The sequence below is a fragment of the Urocampus carinirostris genome, chromosome 1 (assembly GCF_059441175.1).
Source record: "Urocampus carinirostris isolate Australia breed hairy pipefish chromosome 1, RoL_Ucar_1.0, whole genome shotgun sequence".
Lineage (NCBI taxonomy): Eukaryota > Metazoa > Chordata > Actinopteri > Syngnathiformes > Syngnathidae > Urocampus > Urocampus carinirostris.
In genome coordinates this window covers 68,136,948-68,161,230 of record NC_142349.1, presented here as the reverse complement: position 1 = coordinate 68,161,230, position 24,283 = coordinate 68,136,948, and the positions used below count along the sequence as shown (strand labels likewise).

Here is a 24,283-nt window from a genome sequence, read left to right as displayed (position 1 = left end):
GTACGGTAGGTAGGTACAGTAGGTAGGTAGATACGGTAAATAGATAGATAGATAGATAAAACCTCATGTAGGACGCAAACCGAAACTCTTAGTTATTCTAGTTAAGATGAGGGAGGTAGGTAGGTAGGTAGATACGGTAGATAGATAGATAGATAGATAGATAGATAGATCGATAGATAGATCGATACATAGATAGATGATCGATAGATAGATAGATAGATAGATAGATAGATGAAACCTCGTGGAGAACGCAAACCGAAACTCTTATTATTAATTGTTATTCTAGTTAAAAAAATACAGTAACTTATTCATTTAAGTGTTCATTTACATGGCATATTTTGTAGGTATTTTCTATCTTTGCATTTATTTCTACATATGGCAGCGTGAGGCGTCCGTAACGGCCAATTAAAAAACATCAGTGGTACCCAGTTGTATATAAGTGCGAAGTCATAGATCCGAACAGGTCTACGGACTTCAGCGCTTACCGTCTTCATCCGTCTGCACCACCAGCTCGCCGCTTTCCTTGACGCCTTCGGGGTTACTGAGCACCAGCTTGACGCTCAGGTTGGTGTAGGGCGTCAGGTTGTGGATGGTGTGCTGCGGGTCCCGGGCCTGCGCCTCGTAGCAAACCTCCTCCCGGGTCTCGTCTTTGCCGGCAACCCGCGATCGGTACTGGGCCGTCAGGTTGTAGCTGTGGCACCGGGTCACGTTATAGCCCAGCGGCTCCCAGCGTATCGTCACCTGCCGGGATTGGACGTCCAGGACCTCCAGACGGCGAGGTCCGTGCATGGGCTCTGAAGGGAAAAGAGGGAGGATGAGCAGGGGTCGGGAGGGTTACTCTAAAAATGGAATACCATGCAGTTACTAGTTACCTGTTGGAAATGTAATCGGAATACCATAATATTGCAGTAATGTAACTAGATTACTTGCACAATATACACAAAAATACAGAATTTTGTCTAAGATCTATTATCTATGTATCCACCCTGGTCATATCCCTCGAGAGGGGTGACCGACAGCAACATTTTTGGACCATGGCCAAACCAAATGTCCAAAGACCCAAACAAGTTAAGCACCTCGGCACCCAAGTCGGTCATGCTTTCGTCCCTCTAGATCACAGGTGTCAAACTGGCGGCCCGCGGGCCAAATCAGGCCCGCTAAGGGATTGAATCCGGCCCGCGAGACAACACTCAGAGAAGCGCAAGAGAAAAACAAGCTGCGGGTTGAAATATGTCAACTTGGTGTTGCCAGAGCCAGGTGCCTCTCACAAAGACACTGGTATTTATTTCTCTCTCTCTGGCTTTCTTTTCCACCCCTTTTCTCCCACTCTGTCTCTTTCACTCTCTGTGTCTCTCTTTTTCTCTTCCTTTGTTGTCTTTGTCTCTTTATCTGTGTCTTTTAACCTCTTTTACTCTAACTTCCTTTTTTCCTTTTCTCTCTTCATACCCTTCACGCTTTTTCTCTTTTCTCTCCTTCTGTCTTTCTATTTCTCTTTGGATTTCTTTCTTCCTCTCCCTTTCTTTTCCCCCTCTCTCACGACTTTTTATCTTTTGTTTCTCCCTCTCTCTCCCTCTCTCTCTCTTTCTTTTTTTTTTTTTTTGTCCCGCCCTCTCTCCTTTTCCCTCCCTCTTTCCCTTATTTCTTTATCGCTTTTTCTTTCTCTTTAATCTACTAGTCCGGCCCCCGACAGAATGTTCGTTCTATCGTGTGGCCCCCGAGTTAAAATGAGTTTGACACCCCTGCTCTAGATGAAACGGGACACGAGAATGCGGCCATGTCACTCGGGTCAGGGTGACACAACACACTCTTCTGTTCAATAGCAGGGCCCAACAGCTTTCACTGGTTTACCCCTGCCGCATCATACGGGTGCCCTGCCCATCCCTTAGAACGCGTCCAAACATCCCACTATCCTTTTACAACACCTCTTTACTCATTCCTATCACCAACAACAATATAACCTTGAAAAAGAATAGGAAGAAACCAGGGTTGGGTAGTTGCTTGTGGTCTTACAAAAAGATGCTTACATTTCAACCACGTAGTCTAGTTTATTAAGCCAAAATAAAAGGTTCTTTTACATATGATGGAGAAGATACACTCTATTTTAGTTCACATAAAGATCACATTTAGAACCAAATATTGTTTTTCAACGCACCAAGTCAAGTCGAGTCAGGTTTATTTGTATAGGCCTTAATTAAAAAGGGCTGCACAGACCACAGACTATTATGACACCATCCCCTGATCTAAAACCTACATGAGGGCAAAGGAAAACTCAAAACCTCAACATGAGGTAAATGGAAGAGAAAAAAGAGAAAGAGAAACAAAGAGAGAAACAGAATTTCCTAAAAAAAATCAGAGCGCCCCATCGCAAACGATTTTCGGAACTGGTTCGCGGGCTTCTCGGGTGTCCTTCGAGGGCTACATGGACATTTTGTTGGAAAACCCTAGTTTAGCAGTTAGCATGGCTCATCCAACCTGTACTAAGTTTACATGATTAACGGCAACTAAATTTCATTTTCATGTTGCATAAAGAAATTCAGAAAAGAAGGAAGTATAAGAGGAGAAAATGAAAAAAGACCGGTTTGTGGTTATCCCTTCAATCAGTATTAACCAAAATTCAAAATTTGAGTAAGAAAATGAATTATTCTACTTAATTATATTTGCATGTATTTTTTCTTTCTACAGTGAACGTCCAAGCGACTTCACTTTTGAACTTTTTTTATAATAAACTTCATTCATGTCGAGCAACTCAGGATCTCGCAACAAAATGTTAATCAACAATATATATGATATAAGGAAACACATGTACAATATAACATGTTAAACTACATAAATAAACACGTTTGGAAAAAAAAATATGGTGTAAGATTATTTTGTATTTTGTAAGGGAAAATATGACAGTTTGGAAGGGCATGGAGCCCTGGAGCGCGACAGCTATGCTCTTCCGAAAATAATTTTTGGGTCAAAAAATGTTCCCGAACCCTAACTGTAGCAGAATCCAACCATGTTGTTTTTGTATCCTAATTACGTAATTGCGTTACATGTATTCTGTTGCCTCCCCAACCCTGAGGATGAGAGTGTGAGACCACATGCAGACAATCAATTAAACCTGGTAAAACGGCAGGTGGTGCGCATTAGTGGCGGCCAAACCGAAGGAATTATTGCCGCGCATGCTAGCTCACGTCCTTTGCCGCTGTTCTTTTCTCTTTCCTCAACATTTGACACCCGGTCAAATTTCCCCCGTTTCAAGTTGAAGCGCTTCCTGTTACAAAGGCGCAGCGTGATGGGAAGCCGAGGTGCGGAGGCACATCCCGTCGCAGCGCTGAACCCCCCCGCGGGAGGGCGTGTCAGCCCTTCAAAGACGTCTTTTCAAATGGGAGGTGGGTTTTAATGGCACCTCGTATGGATTCAAGAGGTCATTCCGAGTTGTAAAACACGATTATCACATCTTAATGTGGTACATATCTTATTACATACTGTTAATGGGGACCGGAACCCCCTGCGAAAAGAAGCTTTGCACCTTCATAAAAGTGGGCAACGGTCCAACTTACCCCCAAATGATGCAGTGTTCTCGTTTGCCGCGTCCCTGCATCCTAGATCATTTTTGCTCTGGACGCATAGTCTCAAATCAACGTGCGTCCCCGGGACGCATTTTTTTTTGACACAAAATAGTCATTATTACCCGATTACATTTTTTACCGCACTCCAAACTTTTCGTCAGGCAGATCCACCATTGTTGTTTTGGTCTCGCGGTTCGAGTTTTCGTCTGCACGCCGATCTCGAGTTGTGTGCTGAAAAGTCCGTCTCTTTTTCGAGAATCGGCTTTTTCGGCTTTACTCACTCAAGAGAGCCGGCTCTCAAACGGCTCACTTGCTTTGATGCATTATATTACGAATTATTATGTTGTATAAAGAGGTTAAGAAAAAAAGGAAGTATAAAAGGCCTTGGGGGTATGGCGCCCGCCCCGAGACTGAGAGGTTGTGGTTCAAACCTCGGCCGAGTCATACCTAAGACTTAAACATTGGTGCCCGTTGCCTCACTGATTGGCGTTCAGCATTAGGGGTTGGAATTGGGGGGTTTGATCACCTAATGACTCCCAACACCTCAGTTGACCGAGGGGGCTGGGAATCCCCTCCTCTAAATCAATCTCCCAAAAAGAGTCAGAAATGACTCTAGCCAACTCCCACTAGGGGGGATATGGCTGTGGTATATATATATATATATATATATATATATATATATATATAAAATAAAAGGAGAAAATGAAAAAAAGACAGGTTTGTGGTTATCCCTTTAATTGGTATATTACCACCAATAATTTGATGCAGTAAATGAATTAATAATTTGATTAAAACTGAATAAATATATAGATTTTTATTATATATTTGTCACCGATTTACAATTTCAACCTCGATAACACAAAATTTTGGGGACCCATAGATCTCTGTTGGGACCCATAGATTTTTGAGCATGCGAATCCCCGGGACCCATCACTTTTCAGAGATAAAATGAACACTGATGATGTCTCAAGAGTATATGACAGTAACAAAATAACAACAATAGATCTACAAATAAAAACGTAAACACAGAATTGCAGTTTAATATAGACATCATAGGCGCCGCCGCGAGCGGCATCCTTTCCAGCAGCTCTGTGTTATTTTGCACTTGTTTTAAGTGTCTGCTTCTTCACTTTGGATTACTTTCTATCCTATGATTATGGGTTTTAACGCACAAAAATGCGTTTATTCGAGGAATCAACTCCTTGCCCTGAAGAATTCTCGTGCCGGCGTGATGAGGGGGCCCTATCGTGGCTGCAGAGCCGGAGCTGAGGCTAAGTGGCTAGCGGCGTTATAAGTCTTCGGTACCGTCCGTAATCATGGTAAATGTGAACTCTCTACCAAATAAGACCGACGAACTGGCTGTGCTGGTGAAAAACATCAAAGTGTACAGGAAGTGCAGTTTGCTGTGTTTTACGGAAACGTGGCTCACGTCTAGCATCCCGGACGCTAACGTGGAGCTATCCGGCTTCAGCGCAGACACACAAAAGCCTGCGGGAAGCGGAGAGGAGATGGACTCGCTATCTACGTGAACACGAGGTGGTGTAACCCTGGGCACAAAGATTTCCATCTGCTGCAGGGACATCGAACTTTTGGACTAGCTTGTGACGTCATCCACTCCGCTGTTGCTAAACTACAACACAGTACCCCTAGGCCATCCTGTTAATCTGTTAATACACAACAAAAAGATACTGCTGGTAGTGTGAATTTCCCTACGGGGATGAATAAAGTATCTATCTATCTATCTATCTAATAAATGATTTTATTGTCATACACAAGTACAAAGAAATTAGAGGGCTTTGCCTATCAGAGTAAGAACGCGATTTAGAGACCAGATGGCTAGCTTCACGCTATCATCTGGTAATTTCAAGTTAAACCACGTCTCCATGACAAAAGTCACAAATGTTGCGATTTAGTACAAGTTGTCGCTCCAGGTTATCAGGTTCATGGCTAATGGAGCTGGCGTTGGTGCTATGCAGCCTCAGCAGGGGTGGCCTAAAAGAGTTGTTAGCCTAGCCATGGCAGTGGACCGGACCTGCAGCCTCTCTATTGGTTTCTCTCCCGACGTCGCCTCAGACGCCTGCCGCACGCGATAATAATCCACGGAGCACTCACTGGTGAACACCATTTATCTGTGCTCTTCTGACTTTCCTCAGAGCCACTAAAGCTAATAACTGTCACCATGCTTCCCAGCTTACTTGGGGGAACACAGCTCCAGACTCACTTGTTTGACAATATTTACAAGCCTGTCACCATCACAAACAAGGACAGTCACGCCCACCCAACATTCAAAGCCCTCCCAAACCATACAATGCATGATGCATTGATAACAGTAAAAGCGATTCAATTCAATTCAAAATACACGAAGGAGTGGGCCAGTGATAACCCAAGAGCCAAATAGCGAGGGGTCTCGGTACACTCGAAAATCAGTTGTGTCAAAATAGCCCAATTTTGGGTCAACAATAGACTAACCCAATACTTGGGTGATTTTAAAAAAATTTTCCGCGTGGTTTTCCACAAAACAACCTAATGTTTTGGGTTATTCTGAACAAAATGAACCCTTGTACAGAAAAATAAATGAATAAAAAGCTACACAATTTTTGTGAGTGTTGTTTTCATACAAAACAACACAGGAAGTTGGGTGAATCGACTCAAGTGGTTCTTTTTTGACCCAAAATAGGGTTCTTTTAAAACCAGCTGTTTTTAGAGTGTATCAGTGAATGGCAAGCGAAATGATTTTGATGAATCAACATCTTTATCTTACACTTGATTAATTCATTGGATTGGTTTTGGGTTAGAAATTCTACAAACGCGTGTGTAACATTTTTCAATGATTTTTCATGTCGGAAAAACTATTTACAACTGTACAATTTTTTCTAAACAACTTGTCTAGCCACACATAGTATTCATTTTTATTTTATTTTTTTCTACTCATTTACAACATTGTGACTATTTTTTGGGGTCCCAATATAAGATTTGGGGGATCTAGGTAGTGATTTTCTTTTGCGTTGAAAAACCAAATCAACATCAGTGCCTCTTCTCAGACACAGAATGAGTCAAACCAGTTTAAAAATAATTATATCATAACCATTGTATTTGTTTTTACAGTGTTTGTTTACACATCTAAGTTAGAATATTGGAATTAAAATGTTAACCATCGTCATCCCTATTTTTGAATACAGATTGAATAAACAAAAAAAGTATGTATTTATTTATCTCAACTATGTTTTTACACACTATATTGAGAATGACATTTTATTTTTTGGGGATGAAGTGTTTGAGGAGTATGTTAGGAGTGACAAGATTGGATGGATTGAGAAATGAAATTGTGAGAGACAGAACTGGATTAGTAGTGGTGATAGGAATGAGTGGAGAGGTGTTGTAAAAGGATAGTGGGATGTTTGGACGCATTCTAAGGGATGGGCAGGGCACCCGTATGATACGGCAGGGGTAAACCAGTGAAAGTGGTCTGGCCCTGCTGTTGAAGAGAAGAGTGTGTTGTGTCACCCTGACCCGAGCGACATGGCTGCTTTCTTGTGTCCTGTTTCATCTGGAGGGACGAAAGCATGACCAATTTAGGTGCCGAGGTGCCTAACTTGTTTGGGAGTTTGGGCATTTGGGTCGGCCATGGTCAATTTATTTATTTATTATTATTTTATTTTTTTTGCTACTTTTTTTCATTTCTTTGTCTTTGTGTATGTGTTTGTCTTGCTGTCGGTCACCCCTCTTGAGGGATATGACCAGGGTAGATAGATGCAGCGGAACCTCAGTTTTCGAACGCCTCTCAGTTCGGACAAATCGGCGTTCGACCCAAAATTTCGAGAAATTCTTGCTTCGCTGTTCGGTCAAAAAATCGGAGTTTGGACACCGGTACGCTAGGGTGCGATGCTGAGCGGCGTACGGGTGTTTTAGCCCCTAATTATGCCTCCGAAGAAGGTCGGTGCAAGCAGGACAGGTGGAAAAAAAAAACAAGTTGTTCGTCCAACTATTGCCTTTAAGAAAGACATAATCGCTAAATATGAAAGAGCTGTTCGAATTTCCGATCATGCTAGTGAATACAGCATGGCTAAATCTACTATCAGTACGATAGTAAAGAATAAGGTGGCTGTGAAATCGAGTGATGCGGCTAAGGAAGTTAGCGCTATAAGCGAGCAACTGCCGCAAGTTTTTGAAGAGGTTGAAAAACTTTTGATGATTTTTCTCTCCCCACCGTCCACCACAAAAGTAAGAAATCCTATTCATAATCCTTTTTTTATTTTTACACGTTCATGTTAACGTAATCTTTCGTAGGGAAGATTACGCTAACGCGAACGTACGATTAGCCTGGGTTAGCTTCATGTTTACGTTCGTGGTAAACATTAAGGGTGTTGGAACGGATGAAAAAGATTTTACATTACTTTTGATGGGAAAAACGATTTTCGGTGATCGACTAAAACGGTTTTCGAACAGGGTTCTGGAACGGATTATGGTCGAGAACCGAGGTTCCACTGTATAGATATAATGTTGGAGATTGAGGAGGGGAAAGATATGAAAAAAAAAAAAAATCTCAGAAAATGTAAAACGCTGTATATAATGTGATTCACAAATGTGACAATTTTTAAATAGATTAACAAATGATGTAAGATATGATCATTTGTTTATATGAATAAAGAAGTGGCAATACTTCTTTTGGGGACGGGTCCTCTTATGAGCCTTTGGCTTCAACCTGTCATCCCTCGTTTCTTTCCAGGTGATTTGTTAATTCCGTGATGTGATGTTCGTTGCAACATGACTGGAAAGAAAAACTAAACGAGAAATAAATACAAAGTACAATATGATTTGATTATAAACCCGTTCAAAATTACACTTTTTTTTTGTTTAAATGATGAAATGTGATAGTACCTTAACATTTTCAAAATAGGTATGCCACATGGCTCAGTTCTCGGACCTTTATTTTTTTTCATATATAACATATTGATGACGTCCTTATCATGTGTGCTGTAATAAGATGCACATATGCTGATTTCGAATGATTTATTCAAACCGCCTGCATGCAATCCCGGGTAAAATCAATGTTGTGTGTCAAAATGTCAATTTGGTGCTGATACTGATAGAAATACAGTATTTTGCCCATGCCTCCGACACCATCAGTATGTTCCATCCCTCGATTGCCGTTAATTCCTTCTGATAAAGATTTATCTCCCTGTGTGGGACACAACCCGAAAGCCATGAGCCACCTCCTGCACAAACCATCCTATCACCTTTTTGCTTCTGCCACTGCCTTTTCCATGGCTTCCCCCCCATCTCTAATCCCTATTTCCCGCCGCGGCCTCTCTGACAAGGATGTGAAGGCGGCGGCCCGGAGGTAATGGGATCAATTTCCATTCCAGGTTATATTTGCAGCCCATTTCTCTGGAACTTAACACTTTAGCTGCTATTAGGAAGGAGACGGGGGCTCCATTTCAGCTCCCGTCCACCCCCGGGGATACGCAGCCCGGAGGGCGGAACGGGCCATGTTTAACATTCATAGGGTGCACCGAGCTGGTCGATTGTGTTTGGGGGAAATCGACACCGAATCGCTTCGGGTTGCCTCGGGAAGAAACGAGGCAACATCTGGACAGGAAAGTTACAAAGAACTGGGAAGAAAAAAAACAAGGGTAACGTCGAGGAAACGGGGTCATAACGTTAGCTGGAGAGGCGCTAACGCTAGAAGAAAGTGAGGCCTCTTGACGGTTGCGCGACAGAAGGTGCAGCTGCGAGGCGGCGGATGCGTTCCCTCCCAAAAGAGAAGATGAAACGCCGTCACAAACCGCCACCCTGAGGGGGAGGGAGCGCTGCAGTCGTGCTGCTTCGCATTGAGCCGGAACGCTACAAACGTGCCAGTTTGCAAAGTGGGATTAACAGTAAAAGCCAAGTCATGGCTATGAACCAAATATAGTAGAGTATTGAAAATAGGGATAATGGAAAAGTAGTATTTTGCCACGGTAGTATACTATGTTCCCTCTAAGCTGCGCGCGTGCGCAATTGCGCACTGGACAGGACAGGACAGTGCTCTATTCCAGTGTTTTTCAACCTTTTTTGACCTAAGGCACACATTTTTTCATTAGAAAATCTCAGGGAACACAGTCCTTGTTTAAAAATTTAATCCCGGAACTCGTTTCCTGTTATTGTTGTTTTTTCAGTTCAAATAATCATATTGCTTAAAATGAAAAGAAGTTTTTTTCTTTACTTCCTTCGGTTACCGCGGCTCAGGAGTTAATGCAGGTCATTATTGATTTTGGTGTATATTTTGCTGTCATTTTGGAATTTTTGTTTTTTTAAAACATAATAAAAATACGAGATTTTTTCACTACCATATTTCTTTTCTTTCATAAAACAATAAAATAATCATAAAAAATAAATTCGTAAAATCACGTTCGCAAAGGTTTTACATTATTTGATGTATTATTGATCTTATCCGTGCAAAACTAAAACTAATAAAAAGAAAGGACTATGCAGCCTTCTAGAGCAGGTTGACTTCCTTAGTTTGAATGAATGAATGAAAACTTTATTTCGAACATAAAAATAAAAACAGGACAAAAACAATGAGTCAACAACGAAATAATGTCACACAACATGTTCGAAAAGGGGTAGTCAGAAGCAGATGCTTATTTTTCCTACCCCTTTATCTTCCCTATTAAATACATTTTATAGATAGCTCCTCTTGTGTCTAATACAACAAAATCTCATGGATATACTTATTACATAGGTCAGATATCAATAATTATAATAGTTACAATAATCACATATTTTATACACTAATCTTCGCAATACCCATCCCTCAACGTCATAATGCACATAATGTCACTGCGGCACCAGTGATAATATCAATAAAAATAAACACAATACTTATAACAGTTCTGATGTGATAATAGCACAATAACAACAAGTTAGCCATAGTTTGAAGTGCAGTATTTCCAGTCTCCCTCATATCCCATTTTCTTCATCTCTGTATTTCGCCAGTAATGCTTTTTTGTATTTAAATTTGAACACATGGATATTTGGACATTGTTTGATTTCATTTTGCAAATTATTCCAAAGTCTGACTCCACACACAGACACACACATACTTCTCCTGGTGGTTCTCACCTTTGGGATTTTGAATTCACCACAGCCCCTCAAGTTATAATTTCCCTCTTTCCGAGTGAATAATCTTTGTATGTTTTCTGGCACTATGTTATTGTTGACCTTAAATAACAGTTGTGAAGTGAAAAATTTTATTAAATCATCCAATTTCAATAAATTGGACTGCATGAATAAAATATTGGTATGATCCCGATATCCTACCCTGTGTATGGTTCTTATTGCACGTTTTTGAAGGATAAAAAGGGGCTGTAGTGAACTTTTGTAATTATTACCCCAGACTTCTGCACCATATGTTAAATATGGCAGAACGAGTGAACAATATAATAAATACAATGCATTATAATGTAAAAGAACTTTGGTTTTATTAATTATTGAAATGCTTTTAGATACCTTTGTTTGTATGTGTCTGATATGTGTTTTCCAACTTAATTTATTGTCTATTATGACCCCTAAAAACTTAATTTCTGATACAATGTCTATTGTGACACCATCCATTTTTACTTCTAAATCTTGATTTACCTTACGATTACCGAAGAATATTACTTTGGTTTTATTTAAATTTAAAGATAATTTATTTATATCCATCCATACTTTTAGGTTAATTAGTTCACGATTAATACAGGTTACCAAATCCATATAGTTATCATTTGAATAGAAAATGTTAGTGTCGTCTGCAAATACTACTATTTTCAATAGTTTTGAAACATTAAAAATATCGTTAATATATAAATTAAATAGCTTTGGTCCCAGGATAGAACCCTGTGGTACTCCACAACAGATGTCCAAATATTCAGATGAAAACTCTCCCATTTTTACATATTGCTTCCTCCCCGTCAAATAACTTTGAATCCATTTCAAAGCCACTCCCCTGATGCCATATCTTTCCAGTTTTTTTAATAGTATATTATGATTAATGGTATCAAATGCTTTTTTTAAGTCAATAAATACCCCGACTGCGTATCTCTTCTTTTCTATACTGTGGGTGATTTCTTCTACTGCATCAATAATTGCCATTGTTGCTGATCTGTTTGCTCTAAAACCATATTGACTTTCATTAATCAATTTATGTTTATCTACAAATTGTTCCAATCTATTATTGTAAAGTCTCTCTAATATTTTAGAGAACTGAGGAAGCAGAGATACCGGTCTATAGTTTGTAAAAATGTGCTTGTTCCCATTTTTGTATATTGGTATAACTTTTGCTATTTTCATTTGTTTTGGAAATGTGCCTGTTAGAAATGATAGATTACAGATGTAGGTCAATGGTTTCACAATGCTGTTTATAATTTGCTTAATTAGTACCATATCGATGTCAAAACAATCCATTGACGTTTTGTTTTTACAGTTGTTAACCACGTCTAAGATTTCTGATTCCGTAACCCCAGATAAAAACATGGTCTTGGAGTTCATTTTTGATGGCTTCTCTCCCCGTTTTCTTTGTAAGTTGAAAATCCAGTGATCTCTTCTCCCTATTTTGAGTGTCTACTAAAGTTTAAACTAGTTGTATTTAAAATTATATAAGTTAAAAAATATATTTCCCTGCACTACCCCATGACCATAATATTAGTATATAAAAGAAATGAAAAAATAATCCACTGCCACCTACTAATATGGATGTATGTTAGTTACTCGGCTGATGACCTGACAAAACCAAAGATACTAAACAGCGCCATGCTTTTTTCACAAAGATAAAATTGGTCAGTTCCTTGCGGCACACTAGACAAGGTCTCACGGCACGCTAGTGTGCCCTGGCACACTGGTTGAAAAACACTGCTCTATTCAACTGTAGGATTCATGTTTAATATCTAACTTTGTAGTAGATTTAAAACAATCCTATGGACGTTTTGAAGAATGAATGGTAAGCCAACTTTAGATTTTGCATTTGAGAATCTCTACAGCCATTGTACGAGGATAATTGATGCCCAGAATAGATAAAACCTTCATGAACCACTCATAGTTTTTCAGACTTGATAACCAGACTCGAAGAAACACAAAGAAAAAGGAAAACGACCATAGCAAATAAATAATAATAATAATAATAATTTCCTTGTATTGTCATTCTGTGTAACAATGTACACAGAACGAAATGTCGATTGCACCTGACCCGTTGTAGCGAGCCGATGCAGCCGCAGCCAACAGAGGGCGCCGCCGACCACTTTTTAAGTCTTAGGAATGACTCGGCCGGGGCGCGAACCACCGACCTCCCAGTCTCAAAGCGGGCGCCTTACCATCTAGGCTACTGAGCATGTTTTGGGGGTATCGGTAATAGCCATTTCCAAGTGCAAATAACCTAGATGCTAATTTTAGCTGTTTGACCCGCTTCCGGGTTCGCTGATTAAAGGTCTTTCTGGGGTCCTTGGACCTTCAGTTCTAAAAATTATAAACATATTACTCTCCTCAGGAGAAGTTCCAACGGCTTTTAAGTCCGCTGTTGTTAAACCTACACTGAAACGACCCAACCTTGATCCAGAAAGCTTATGTAATTATAGACCTGTGTCAAAACTACCGTTTCTTTCTAAAGTACTTGAAAAAGTTGTGGCACAGCAGCTGAATGATTGTATATCCAAGAACAATCTCTTTGAATCTATGCAATCAGGATTCAGGGCTAACCACTCTACTGAGACAGCCCTGATTAAGGTAACCAATGATCTTCTACAGGCAATAGACTCTGGCGCTTCATAACTCTTGCTGCTGCTGGACCTTAGTGCTGCATTTGACCCTGACGACTATAATATTTTACTAGAACGGTTGGATAAATGGATTGGTCTGTCAGGAACAGTCCTTTTATGGTTCAGATCCTACCTCCCAGATAGGAAGCACTGTGTTAAATAAGGTGAAATTACATCTGAACCCTTTAGTGTTACCTGTGGTGTTCCACAGGGTTCAGTACTTGGCCTCCTTCTTTTCAGCATTTACATGCTTCCATTTGGTGATATTATTCGCAAGTATAATATCAGTTTCCATTGCTACGCAAATGACACTCAACACCCCCCCCCCCTCATCATCAGTGCTTCCCCCCTAGAGGACAACAAAGTCAGTTAGTTCTTTGTTCCTTTGTGTCTTGTTTCCTTATCCTCACTGTAAATGTGGAACTGGAGTCGTCCAATTTCGTTGTCACAGCATATCCCATGTTGTAACAATGACAATAAAGGCATATTCTATTCTATTCTATTCTAGATCTTCCGATGGAGGAATGTGCAACACTAAACTGTGGAAATTTAATTTCCCCCTATGTTCTGGTCCAGAGCCTTTGCTCTGAAAACGCTGGTCTACTAGTGATCTCAAGAGCCAAGAAGAGAACCGCAGGTTCGAGAGCTTTCTCCATTCGGGCCCCGGTGCTGTGGAATGCTCTTCCCCCTGAGATCCGATCTGCAACCTCAGTGGAACTGTTTAAATCTAGACTTAAAACACACTTCTACTCAATAGCATATGAATAATCTATATTTTATGTTGATAATGTGTGTGTTATTTTCCCTCATGTAGGTTTTAGATGAGGGGATGGTGTCATAATAGTCTGTAATAATATTTTGCAATAACCTATGATCTGTGCAGCCCTTTGAGACTCTTTGTGATGAAGGGCTGTACAAATAAACATGACTTGACAACAAGAATCAAAGAAACACACAGAAAAAGGAAAAACGACAATAATTGGGGTATCAGTAATAGCCAATTCCTAGTTCAAATCACCAAGATGCAAATCGATCATTTATTAAGCCTTGCATGTCAGTTTTCTCAGACACTATGATACAATTGTCTCCATTTTCTATTGAGATCTAAAAGCCAACAGTTGGGCTTTGGCGAAATTTGTTCTGCTGGCGGTTTGTTTAGACACGGTCCCATTTATCAGCGGCGTTCCACCTAGACGAGAGCGTGACACCCCGCACAAATCACAGGGCTCGGGCTTGTCAGCTCGAGATTCACACTTTGCTGCTTTTGTCCTTTTATTTTTTGGTTTTTCCTCGACGCGTTCATTTGATTTGTGCGGCCGGCCGGCCCCTCAATTGTGCCGGCGCTTAGCGCGTCCCTTTCGGGCCACCCGTGTGCAGCCTCCAGATAGTTCCGCAAATAAAAGGGCTTAAGAAAGTTCCATTTTCTGCTCGGCTCGCCCTGATGAGAGGCTTGTGAATGGCTTCTTTTCCTTTGTCGGGTTTCATCTTTTGACCCTTTTCCGTTGGACCATAAACGGATTAAGCAGGTAGTGGTTGTGAGAGCAGCCCTGGGTGTCATGATTACTGATGCGGGGCACCTGAGTCTGCTCCGTTGGCGCCGACAGCCGCGGATGCTGATTGGCTGCTTTCTCTTTTTTAAACCCCCGCTTTCCTGTCGTCATTTGTCAGATCGTTTGTGAACCTACGCTACACGCTAGGCAAACGTTTGTGTCTCCTGACTCTATCCTGCCCTGATCCCCGTTCCCGACCTTTTTCTGAACCCGTTTATGTTTTTGCTCCTCCGCCCCAGCCATCGACCTGTTTTTTCTCATTGTCAACATTTACCGTTGCTTGACACGGATGTGCCACTTCCGCGTTCCAGCTATCTGCTACCCGGGACCGACGATCATTGGATCGTGGATGCAAGTCCTTTTCTCCTTCAAAATAAAACTGAGTAGAACGAACGCAATTGGGTCCCATCTCTGTTCCTGGTTCGTGACACCGGGGACTAAAATTATTTATATTTTTATTTATTGGCTGTGTGTATATATATATATATATATATATATATATATATATATATATATATATATATATATATATATACAAATGCGGCAGCACGGCAGCGCAGTGGTTAGCGCATTTGCGGCACGGCACAGTTCAAGTCATGGGAACCTCCTGCGTGGGTTCAAATCCAGCTCCAGACTTCCTGTGCAGAGTTTGTATGTTCTCCCCGTGCTTGCGTGGGTTTCCTCCGGGCACTTTCCTCCCACATTCCAAAAACATGCATTTCAGGTGAATTGGCCGGTCCAAATTGTCCCTAGGTGTGAATGAGCGAGTGAGTTGTCTGTCTCTGTGTGCCCTGCGATTGGCTGGCAACCAGTTCAGGGTGTCCCCTGCCCACTGCCCGATGATTGCTGGGATGGGCTCCAGCACCCCCGCGACCCTACTGAGGATAAGCGGTGCAGCTAATGAGATGAGATGAGATATATACAAATGTGATCCATCAAATCACATTCAATTCAATCACATTCAAATTGCTCAACAATAATAAGAGTTTTAGAAATGTATTTAATCAACACAGAAGATTGGTCAGAATGAAGTAATGTATTAGGCTGGATTGTTACAGTGTTATTGTTACTGTTTACCTGACTTGTTTACCTGACTGGCCATTTTGCACATCTGGTTAGCTGCTCCTCTTGCACTATTTGCGCTACTGTAAAATACTATACATAGCCATAATTATTTAGTATATTATTAGTACTCAATACTCCAACTCAATACAACATTTTATTTATATCTGTACATTCAAGGAAACTGTGCGGGTCAGATGTATCGACATTTCGTTCTGTATACACGTGTACTAGAATGACAATAAAGTAGATCTGAATCTGAATCTGAATCTGAATACAGCCAATAGGCCTCGAGGTTGACACCTATATTTCTGAATTTCACTGTATTTTCCACCTTATTGTTGTCCCCTACTGAATTCTTGCATGAGCACATGCTGTACTACAAGACCAGTGAAGTTTTTTTCCCATCTCACCTAAGCTCTGGAGGCTTCGCATAAGTATGAGTACAGACAACGCCGGTGAAACACATCCTCGACAGGACCAGAAGTAATATCAATGAAAATATCCTCCAAAACAGAAGATCTTCTGGCAGGGGAATGAGCTTGTGTATACAAAACCATATACCATCCAGCCATCCATTATCTGCACCGCTTAAGTGGTGTCCTTCATTCCATTCAGTCAGAAACAGCAAAGAGACACTCTGTCAGTGTTTTTTCTTCTCATTCGTGAATACCTAATTACTCAAAATTTAGTCTTTTTTATTTGGGGTGGGGTGCTGGATCCCATCCCAGCCATCTTCGGACAGTGGGCAGGGGACACCCTGAACTGGTTTCCAGCCAATCGCAGGGCACACAGAGACAGACAACTCACTCGCTCATTCACACCTAGGGACAATTTGGACCGGCCAATTCACCTGAAATGCATGTTTTTGGAACGTGGGAGGAAAACCACGCAAGCACGGGGAGAACATGCAAACTCCACACAGGAGGTTCGATCTCACGACCTCAGAACTGTGCCGCACAGGCGATGACCACTGCACCGCCGTGCTGCACAAAACCATATACCAACTCTGATAATTAGAGTTTGACATTTATGTCCCCCCTTCTCTTTGAATCATGTTGTTACAAGTTGGCAATGCATTAGCTTGCCTTTTAACACAAGTTCCCAACCCTTGGAGCACAAAATAATGACCCACCTGTTTTTAAATTCGACGACGCTGTTACATTTTTCAAAATCATTCGTTTCTCAGAAGGAAACGATTTTTCCGACGCATCTCTCTCTGATCTTTGAGCTGCTATACACGAAGCCTTGTCTGCGCGGCATCTGTTTGTGCCCGGCTGTTGCACGGAAGAGCAATTAGCTTATCAGATCATCCTCGGGCGCCGCAAGCACACAGAGTCTTTATCGGATCGGCATCGATTAAGTGCGGAGACGCCGCCGACTCCCGAACAAGGACGAGAACACTTTGCCGGTGATTAGACATCAGTGCCGAGTCGAGGCGGCGGAACCGGGCTGCCCGCTATCGTCTTGCCGGGGGAAATCTACGTGCCGTTGTTTGTTCTGTAATACGATACAATACGCCGGAAATAGCGATCAGATACATCTGAATTGTGACTGAGAAATAGGATTGGTGCATAATAATAGAAAGATTATCTAGTCACATGTGCTCTCATTTTGATTCCCAGTGTTTATTCATTAGAAAACATTAAAAGTGTGTCCTGTTTGCCCTTTCATAGAAACCGTCTATTTTTCCATTATCAAACATTATCAGAAATATCTCTGACGATAGATTCAAAAGTTGAAGTCATTGATACCGCACATCAATGCCACTTGAACAGGCATCTCTAAAGCCAGTTGCAGCCCGTGGTGAAATTTTTACTGGCCCGCAGCCCAGGTCATAAATTTAAAAACATGTGGCCCGCCAGAAATGTCTACCGCAGTATGAAATAAATTTGTAGAAAAAAATACATATAATGAAAATATAATATCAGGAGGCGCTGCCAGATGAAACATGCAGACTACAAAAAAAACTAACTGGAAACGAACGCTGTGAAAAGGTGAAGCATCCGGAAGCTGCATTATACACAAATTAGAATGGTAATTTTATTTCAAATCCTGTGTACCTTGATTGGAAAACCAATATTTTATAAGATACGCAATATGTGTATTATTTAACCTATACTTTTCTTGGACAATATCTCTATTATTTGTCATTGCAACATCCTTTGCTGTCTGGTAATCCTGAAAGGGGGATGCCACATGTGCGGTCCCTTCTCAAGGTGTCTTCATTTTCCTCATGTTGAGGTTGTTGAGTTTTCCCTTGCCCTCATGTTGGTTTTAGATCAAGGGATGGTGTGATAACGGTCTGTGGTTTGCAATAATCTGTGGTCTGTTCAGCCCTAGGAGACTCCTTGTGATTAAGGGCGTTACAAATAAAGATGACTTTATAAGGTTTCATTTTCCTCATAGTGAGGTTTTTGAGTTTTTCCTTGCCCTCATGTTGGTTCCAGATCAGGGGATAGTGTAATAATAGTCTGAAAAAATAGTCTGTGTAATAACCTGTGAAGCCCTTTGAGACTCTTTGTGATTAATGGCTATACAAATAAAAATGACTTGACTTCGCCGTCATGTAAGTTTTAGATGAGAAGATGGTGTCATAATAGTCTGTAATAATAGTTTGCAATAGTCTTTGATCTGTGCAGCCCTTTGAGACTCTTTGTGATTAAGGGCTATATAAATAAACATGACTTGACTTGGAGCACGGCGGCGCAGTGGTTAGCGCTTGTGCGGCACAGTTCATGTCATGGGAACCTGTCGTGGATTCAAATCCAGAACCTCCTGTGCGGAGTTTGTATGTTCTCCCCGTGCTTGCGTGGGTTTCCTCCGGGCACTCCGGTTTCCTCCCACGTTCCAAAAACATGCATTTCAGGTGAATTGGCTGGTCCAGATTGTCCCTAGGTGTGAATGAGCGAATGAGTTGTCTGTCCCTGTGTGCCCTGCGATTGGCTGGCAACCAGTTCAGGGTGTCCCCTGCCCACTGCCCGGATATGGCTGAGATGGGTTTTCAGCCCCCCCCGCGAACCTAATGAGGATAAGCGGTACGGCTGATGAGATGAGATGAGACTTGACTTGGAGCTTGTTTGGTTTGAGTGTACTGCCGCTCTTAAAGTGATGCTAAAATTCAGTGACTTATGGAAATTAGAGCAATTGGAAATGGAAATGACAGACCGCGATCTGGCGAGGGAACACTGTATCGAAATTACTCATAAAAAAAGGACAACCGTGACTTCAGTCTTCCTTCGTTTTTAACCGCCCCCCCTTTTCCCCATCCACCCCGTGCATCTTCTTTAGCACTGGAGGACGGCTGATGGTTGCGCTGATTGTAGGTTATCGCCAGCCATCGTGGTGTCTCGCTTCTGCCAGATATGAAAATGATTTCCTGAGTGTTTGAGCCGTGTCATTACCTCAATAGCTGCTGCCGCCACAAGGTAATAGCCGGCGCAAAACAAATTTGCAAAGTCCTTTTTTTGTGACGGGAGAGAGAGATGCCACTTACATCTTTTTACCTGAGACGCTGAAAGAAAGGAAAAACCTCCAGCGGACATTTTGTGTTGGCTGTTTTTGCCACAGACAGGATTCAAACAAAAAATAAGCTTCTTATTTTCCCAAACATCTTGCACACGATTCTGCCTTTAGGAATTAAATTTATATTCCTACCTACCTCAGTTTTAGAAGGTATCAGGACAAGTTAGGCCAGTATCGTATTTGCAGTATATCAGTGTAACGGGTGTAATAATAACTTTTGTTTTATTGAAATTCCTGCTGAAATATGAGTACAGTGTAAGTGTCCTGCAATGATGAGTCCAACAGTGCCACCTGCTGGTATGGGGTAGGGTTTGTTTTGGCTTTTGACATGTGACCGGAAGGCGGGGTTTTGTTGGCAGTCTACAGAGCGAGCTGCCAACGGTAAGACACATCTTTTGGTGCTCCACAAAAAAGTTAATTTAAACATTATAACCACAGCTGACAAATCTCTCAAAATGCACAGTAATGTGATTGATGTTGTCAAGCTGGATTTATTTTCGTTTTGTTTCTGTGGTGCTAAAATGTTAATTCCCCTTATAGAGATCAAAGAGATCAAAGCCAGCAGAAAGCTAATGTTGTGACTCATTTCATCTGCAGGTAAATTGTATCCGTTTTTATACTCTTGTTATTATTTCCATTTTGTCATATATATAAAAAGGATGATGTTGGTTAAAATTCAGAATAAAGGAAATACGTTGAATTCATTGTAAACGTTAAAAAAACACTATACTATAATAATAATAATAATTTCCTTTGTATTGTCATTCTTTGTAACAATGTACACAGAACGAAATGTCGATACACCTGACCCGTTGTAGCGAGTCGGTGCAGCCGCAGCCAGAGGGCGCCGCCATTATACCAATTAGGTATGTGTCGGTCGAGGCGCGAACCAGCGACCTCCCAGTCTCAAAGCCGGCACACTACCATCTAGGCTACTGATATACGATCTCTTGTTAAAAGTATCTTGTTAAAACGGATGTAAAAATGTATTGTGATATTCCAAAATGTATTTTACGTAAATTGAAAAGAAAACTCTTTGATATGCTTTGGGCAGTCTACAGAGCGAGCTGCCAACGAGATCAAAGAGATCAAAGCCAGCAGAGAAGCTAATGTTGTGACTCATTTCATCTGCAGAAACTGTAATAAAAACCTCACCATCCAGTCCAGCGTGAATCTTTGGTGGGTCAGGTAGACCGGGGTTGCATCGGTTTGGAACTACAGACGCTCCCCTTCTTACGAAAAACAGTAGATACGAAAAAAAAATTCAGATGTCGAAAAATATCTGAACATTGCTGTAAGTTCGATTTTGTATCCTGAGTACAGGACATTACTCTAGTGCTTCTTTCCGCCGCTATCAGTGTGTGGCGCTGTGACAGATAACCCTGACATGCATATCTTTGGAATGTGGGAGGAAACTGGAGTGCCCGGAGGAACCCCACGCAAGCACGGGGAGAGCATGCAAACTCCGCACAGGAAAGTTGGTAGCTGGATTTGAACCCATGACCTCAGAACTGTGCCGCACACACGCTAACCACCGCGCCGCCGTACTGCTGGGTAATGTATTGTTCGTACAATATGGAAAATTACTTGATATGGATGGTTATGGAACAAATAAATTGCAGAAACCAAGGGAATTCTGCAATTATTTTTTTAACCAGAGTAAAATTAAAATATTTTTTTTCAAATCCCCATTCGATATTATCTGGAGTGAGATATCTTGTTGGTGATAGGAATGAGTGGAGAGGTGTTGTTAAAGGATAGTTGGATGTTTGGACGCGTTTTAAGGGATGGGCAGGGCACCCCTATGATGCGGCAGGGGTAAACCAGTGAAAGCCGTGGGGCCCTGCTGTTGAATAGAAGAGTGTGTCGTGTCACCCTGACCCGAGTGACATGGCCGCTTTTTGTGACCCATTTCATTTGGAGGGACGAAAGCATGACCGACTTAGGTGCCGCGGTACCTAACTTGTTTGGGCGTTTGGGCATTTGGGTTGGCCATGGCCCAAAAATGTTTGTGTGTTTTTGCTATTTTTTCCCCTTTTTATTTTCTTTGTTATTGTATGTGCTTGTCTTGCTCTTGAGGGATATGACCAATGTTATATATATATATATATATATATATATATATATATATATATATATATATATATATATATATAAATAGATAGATAGCTAGATATAGATAGATATATAGATAGAGAGATATAAATATAGAGAGAGGGAGAGAGAGATATAGATATAGAGGGATAGAGAGATATAAAGAGATATAAAGAGAGAGAGAGAGAGAGAGATATAAAGACACAGAGAGAGAGAGAGAGAGAGAGAGAGAGACGCAAACTATATAGATAGAAAGATATAGATAGACAGATATAGATAGATATATAGAGAGATAGATAGATATCGATATATAGAGAGATAGAGAGAAATAGATATAGAGATAGATAGAGAGAAATAGATATAGAGAGATAGATAGATAGAGAGATAGAGAGATCTAGATAGACGCGAACTAGATAGATATATAGATAGATATATTGATAGACAGATATAGATAGATATATACAGAAATAGATATTGATACATAGAGAGAGAGATAGAAATCGATATATAGAGAGATAGAGAGAAATAGATATAGAGATAGAGAGACATAGATATAGAGAGATAGATAGAGAGATATAGATAGACAGATATAGATAGACATATAGATAGATATATAGAGAGATAGATAAATATCGATATATAGAGAGATATGAAATGAAATGAAAGATAGAGATAGAGAGAAATAGATATAGAGGGATAGATAGATAGATAGAGAGATAGATAGATAGATAGATAGAAAGATAGAGAGAGAGATATAGAGATAGAGAGCTAGAGAGAGATAGAGAGATAGATAAATATTGATATATAGAGAGATAGAGAGAAATAGATATAGAGGGATAGATAGATAGAAAGATAGATAGATAGAAAGATAGAGAGAGAGATAGAGAGAAGGATAGAGAGATAAATAGATAGATAAGATATCTTCATACTAAAGCATCTGTCTGCCGCACAGAACCCTTGATTGACATTCCAATATATGAAATGGTGAAATGTTTTAAAAATAAATCATGAGCATATCCTTTATTGATATAAACACACACAATGAAGGCACTTCACCGCATTCGGATTGTCACCTCGTCCCAAGGACAAGGTTTGTGTTAGCATCAACGGCAACAAGTGGGAGCCTGACAGGCGTCCGCCTCTTAAAACAAACGAGGTTTAGAAAGACGTCGCACGTGTTCCTGGGCTGCTCCTACATCAGCATCTACATCCATTACCGAGGCAAACGCTTGGGAGTTTTTGTTTTTTTCCCTCACGGCCATACTCAATATCCATAGCCTCATACAGTCCTGGCGGTGCACCTAGAGGGGGGTGTGGATAATCACCAGGATTTATTGAAAGGTGCTGGCTGCTCCTCACTCTATCAAGTCCGTCTTTATAGGCCGGTTGATAAATGGCGCTGCCACCCTGACTGAGGTTGGAGGAGGTGCTGGGGGTTGGGGGTGCCGGCAGGAGGGAGACTGAATTGAAAGTACCAAATGAGGCGGCGCGGGACCGGTCTCGGCCGTCTGATGAGCCGCCGTCCTCACACGACACCTGCCTCTGAGCCAGGGGGGGTCAAACTCATTTGAACTCGGGGGCCACACGGTAGAACAAACATTCTGTCAGGGGCCAGACTAGTAGATTAAAGAGAAAGAGAAAAGAGAGAGAAAGAAATAAGAAAAAGGAGAAAAGGAGAGAGAGCGGGACAAAGAAAAAAAAAGAGGGAGAGAAACATAAGATAAAAAGTCGTAAGAGAGGGGGAAAAGAAAGGGAGAGGAAGAAAGAAATCCAAAGAGAAATCGAAAGACGAAAGGAGAGAAAAGAAAGCGTGAAGGGTATGAAGAGAGAAAGAGAAAAGGAAAAAAGGAAGAGAAAAAGAGAGGCACAGAGAGTGAAAGACACAGAGAGAGTGGGAGAAAAAGGTGGAAAAGAAAGAAAGAAAGAAAAAGAAAGAGAAAGAAAGAAAAAGAAAGAGAAAGAAAGAAAAAGAAAGAGAAAGAAAGAAAAAGAAAGGGAAAGAAAGAAACAAACTAAGAAAGAAAGAGAAAGAAAGAAAAAGAAAGAGAAAGTAAGAAAAAGAAAGAGAAAGAAAGAAAGAAAGAGAAGGAAAGAAGAAATAAAAAGAAAGGGAAAGAAAGAAAGGGAAAGAAAGAAAGAAAGAAAGAAAGAAAGAGAATAAAGAAAGAAACAAAGAGAAGAAAGAAAGAGAAGGGAAGAAAGAAGGAAAGAGAAAGGAAGAAAAAGAAAGAGAAAGAAATAAAAAGAAAGAGAAAGAAAGAAAGAAAGAAAAGGAAAGAAAGAAAAAGAAAGAGAAAGAAAGAAAAAGAAAGAGAAAGAAAGAAAAAGAAAGAGAAAGAAAGAAAAAGAAAGGGAAAGAAAGAAAGAAACTAAGAAAGAAAGAGAAAGAAAGAAAAAGAAAAAGAAAGAGAAAGAAAGAAAGAAAGAGAAGGAAAGAAGAAATAAAAAGAAAGAAAGAAAGAAAGAAAGAGAATAAAGAAAGAAACAAAGAGAAGAAAGAAAGAGAAGGGAAGAAAGAAGGAAAGAGAAAGGAAGAAAAAGAAAGAGAAAGAAATAAAAAGAAAGAGAAAGAAAGAAAGAAAGAAAAGGAAAGAAAGAAAAAGAAAGAGAAAGAAAGAAAAAGAAAGAGAAAGAAAGAAAAAGAAAGAGAAAGAAAGAAAAAGAAAGAGAAAGAAAGAAAAAGAAAGGGAAAGAAAGAAAGAAACTAAGAAAGAAAGAGAAAGAA

At 40.7% G+C, this 24,283-nt stretch overlaps 1 protein-coding gene across 1 annotated transcript in view; it reads right to left on the bottom strand.

The window, feature by feature from the left end:
- Window positions 1-24,283, bottom strand: part of LOC148376640 (receptor-type tyrosine-protein phosphatase mu) — a 366,093-nt gene that overhangs the window by 190,470 nt on the left and 151,340 nt on the right. The window contains exon 8 of the mRNA XM_088349733.1: window positions 486-794. Within this exon, the coding sequence (XP_088205859.1) occupies window positions 486-794 (309 nt within the window). The remainder of the gene's footprint in view (window positions 1-485; window positions 795-24,283) is intronic.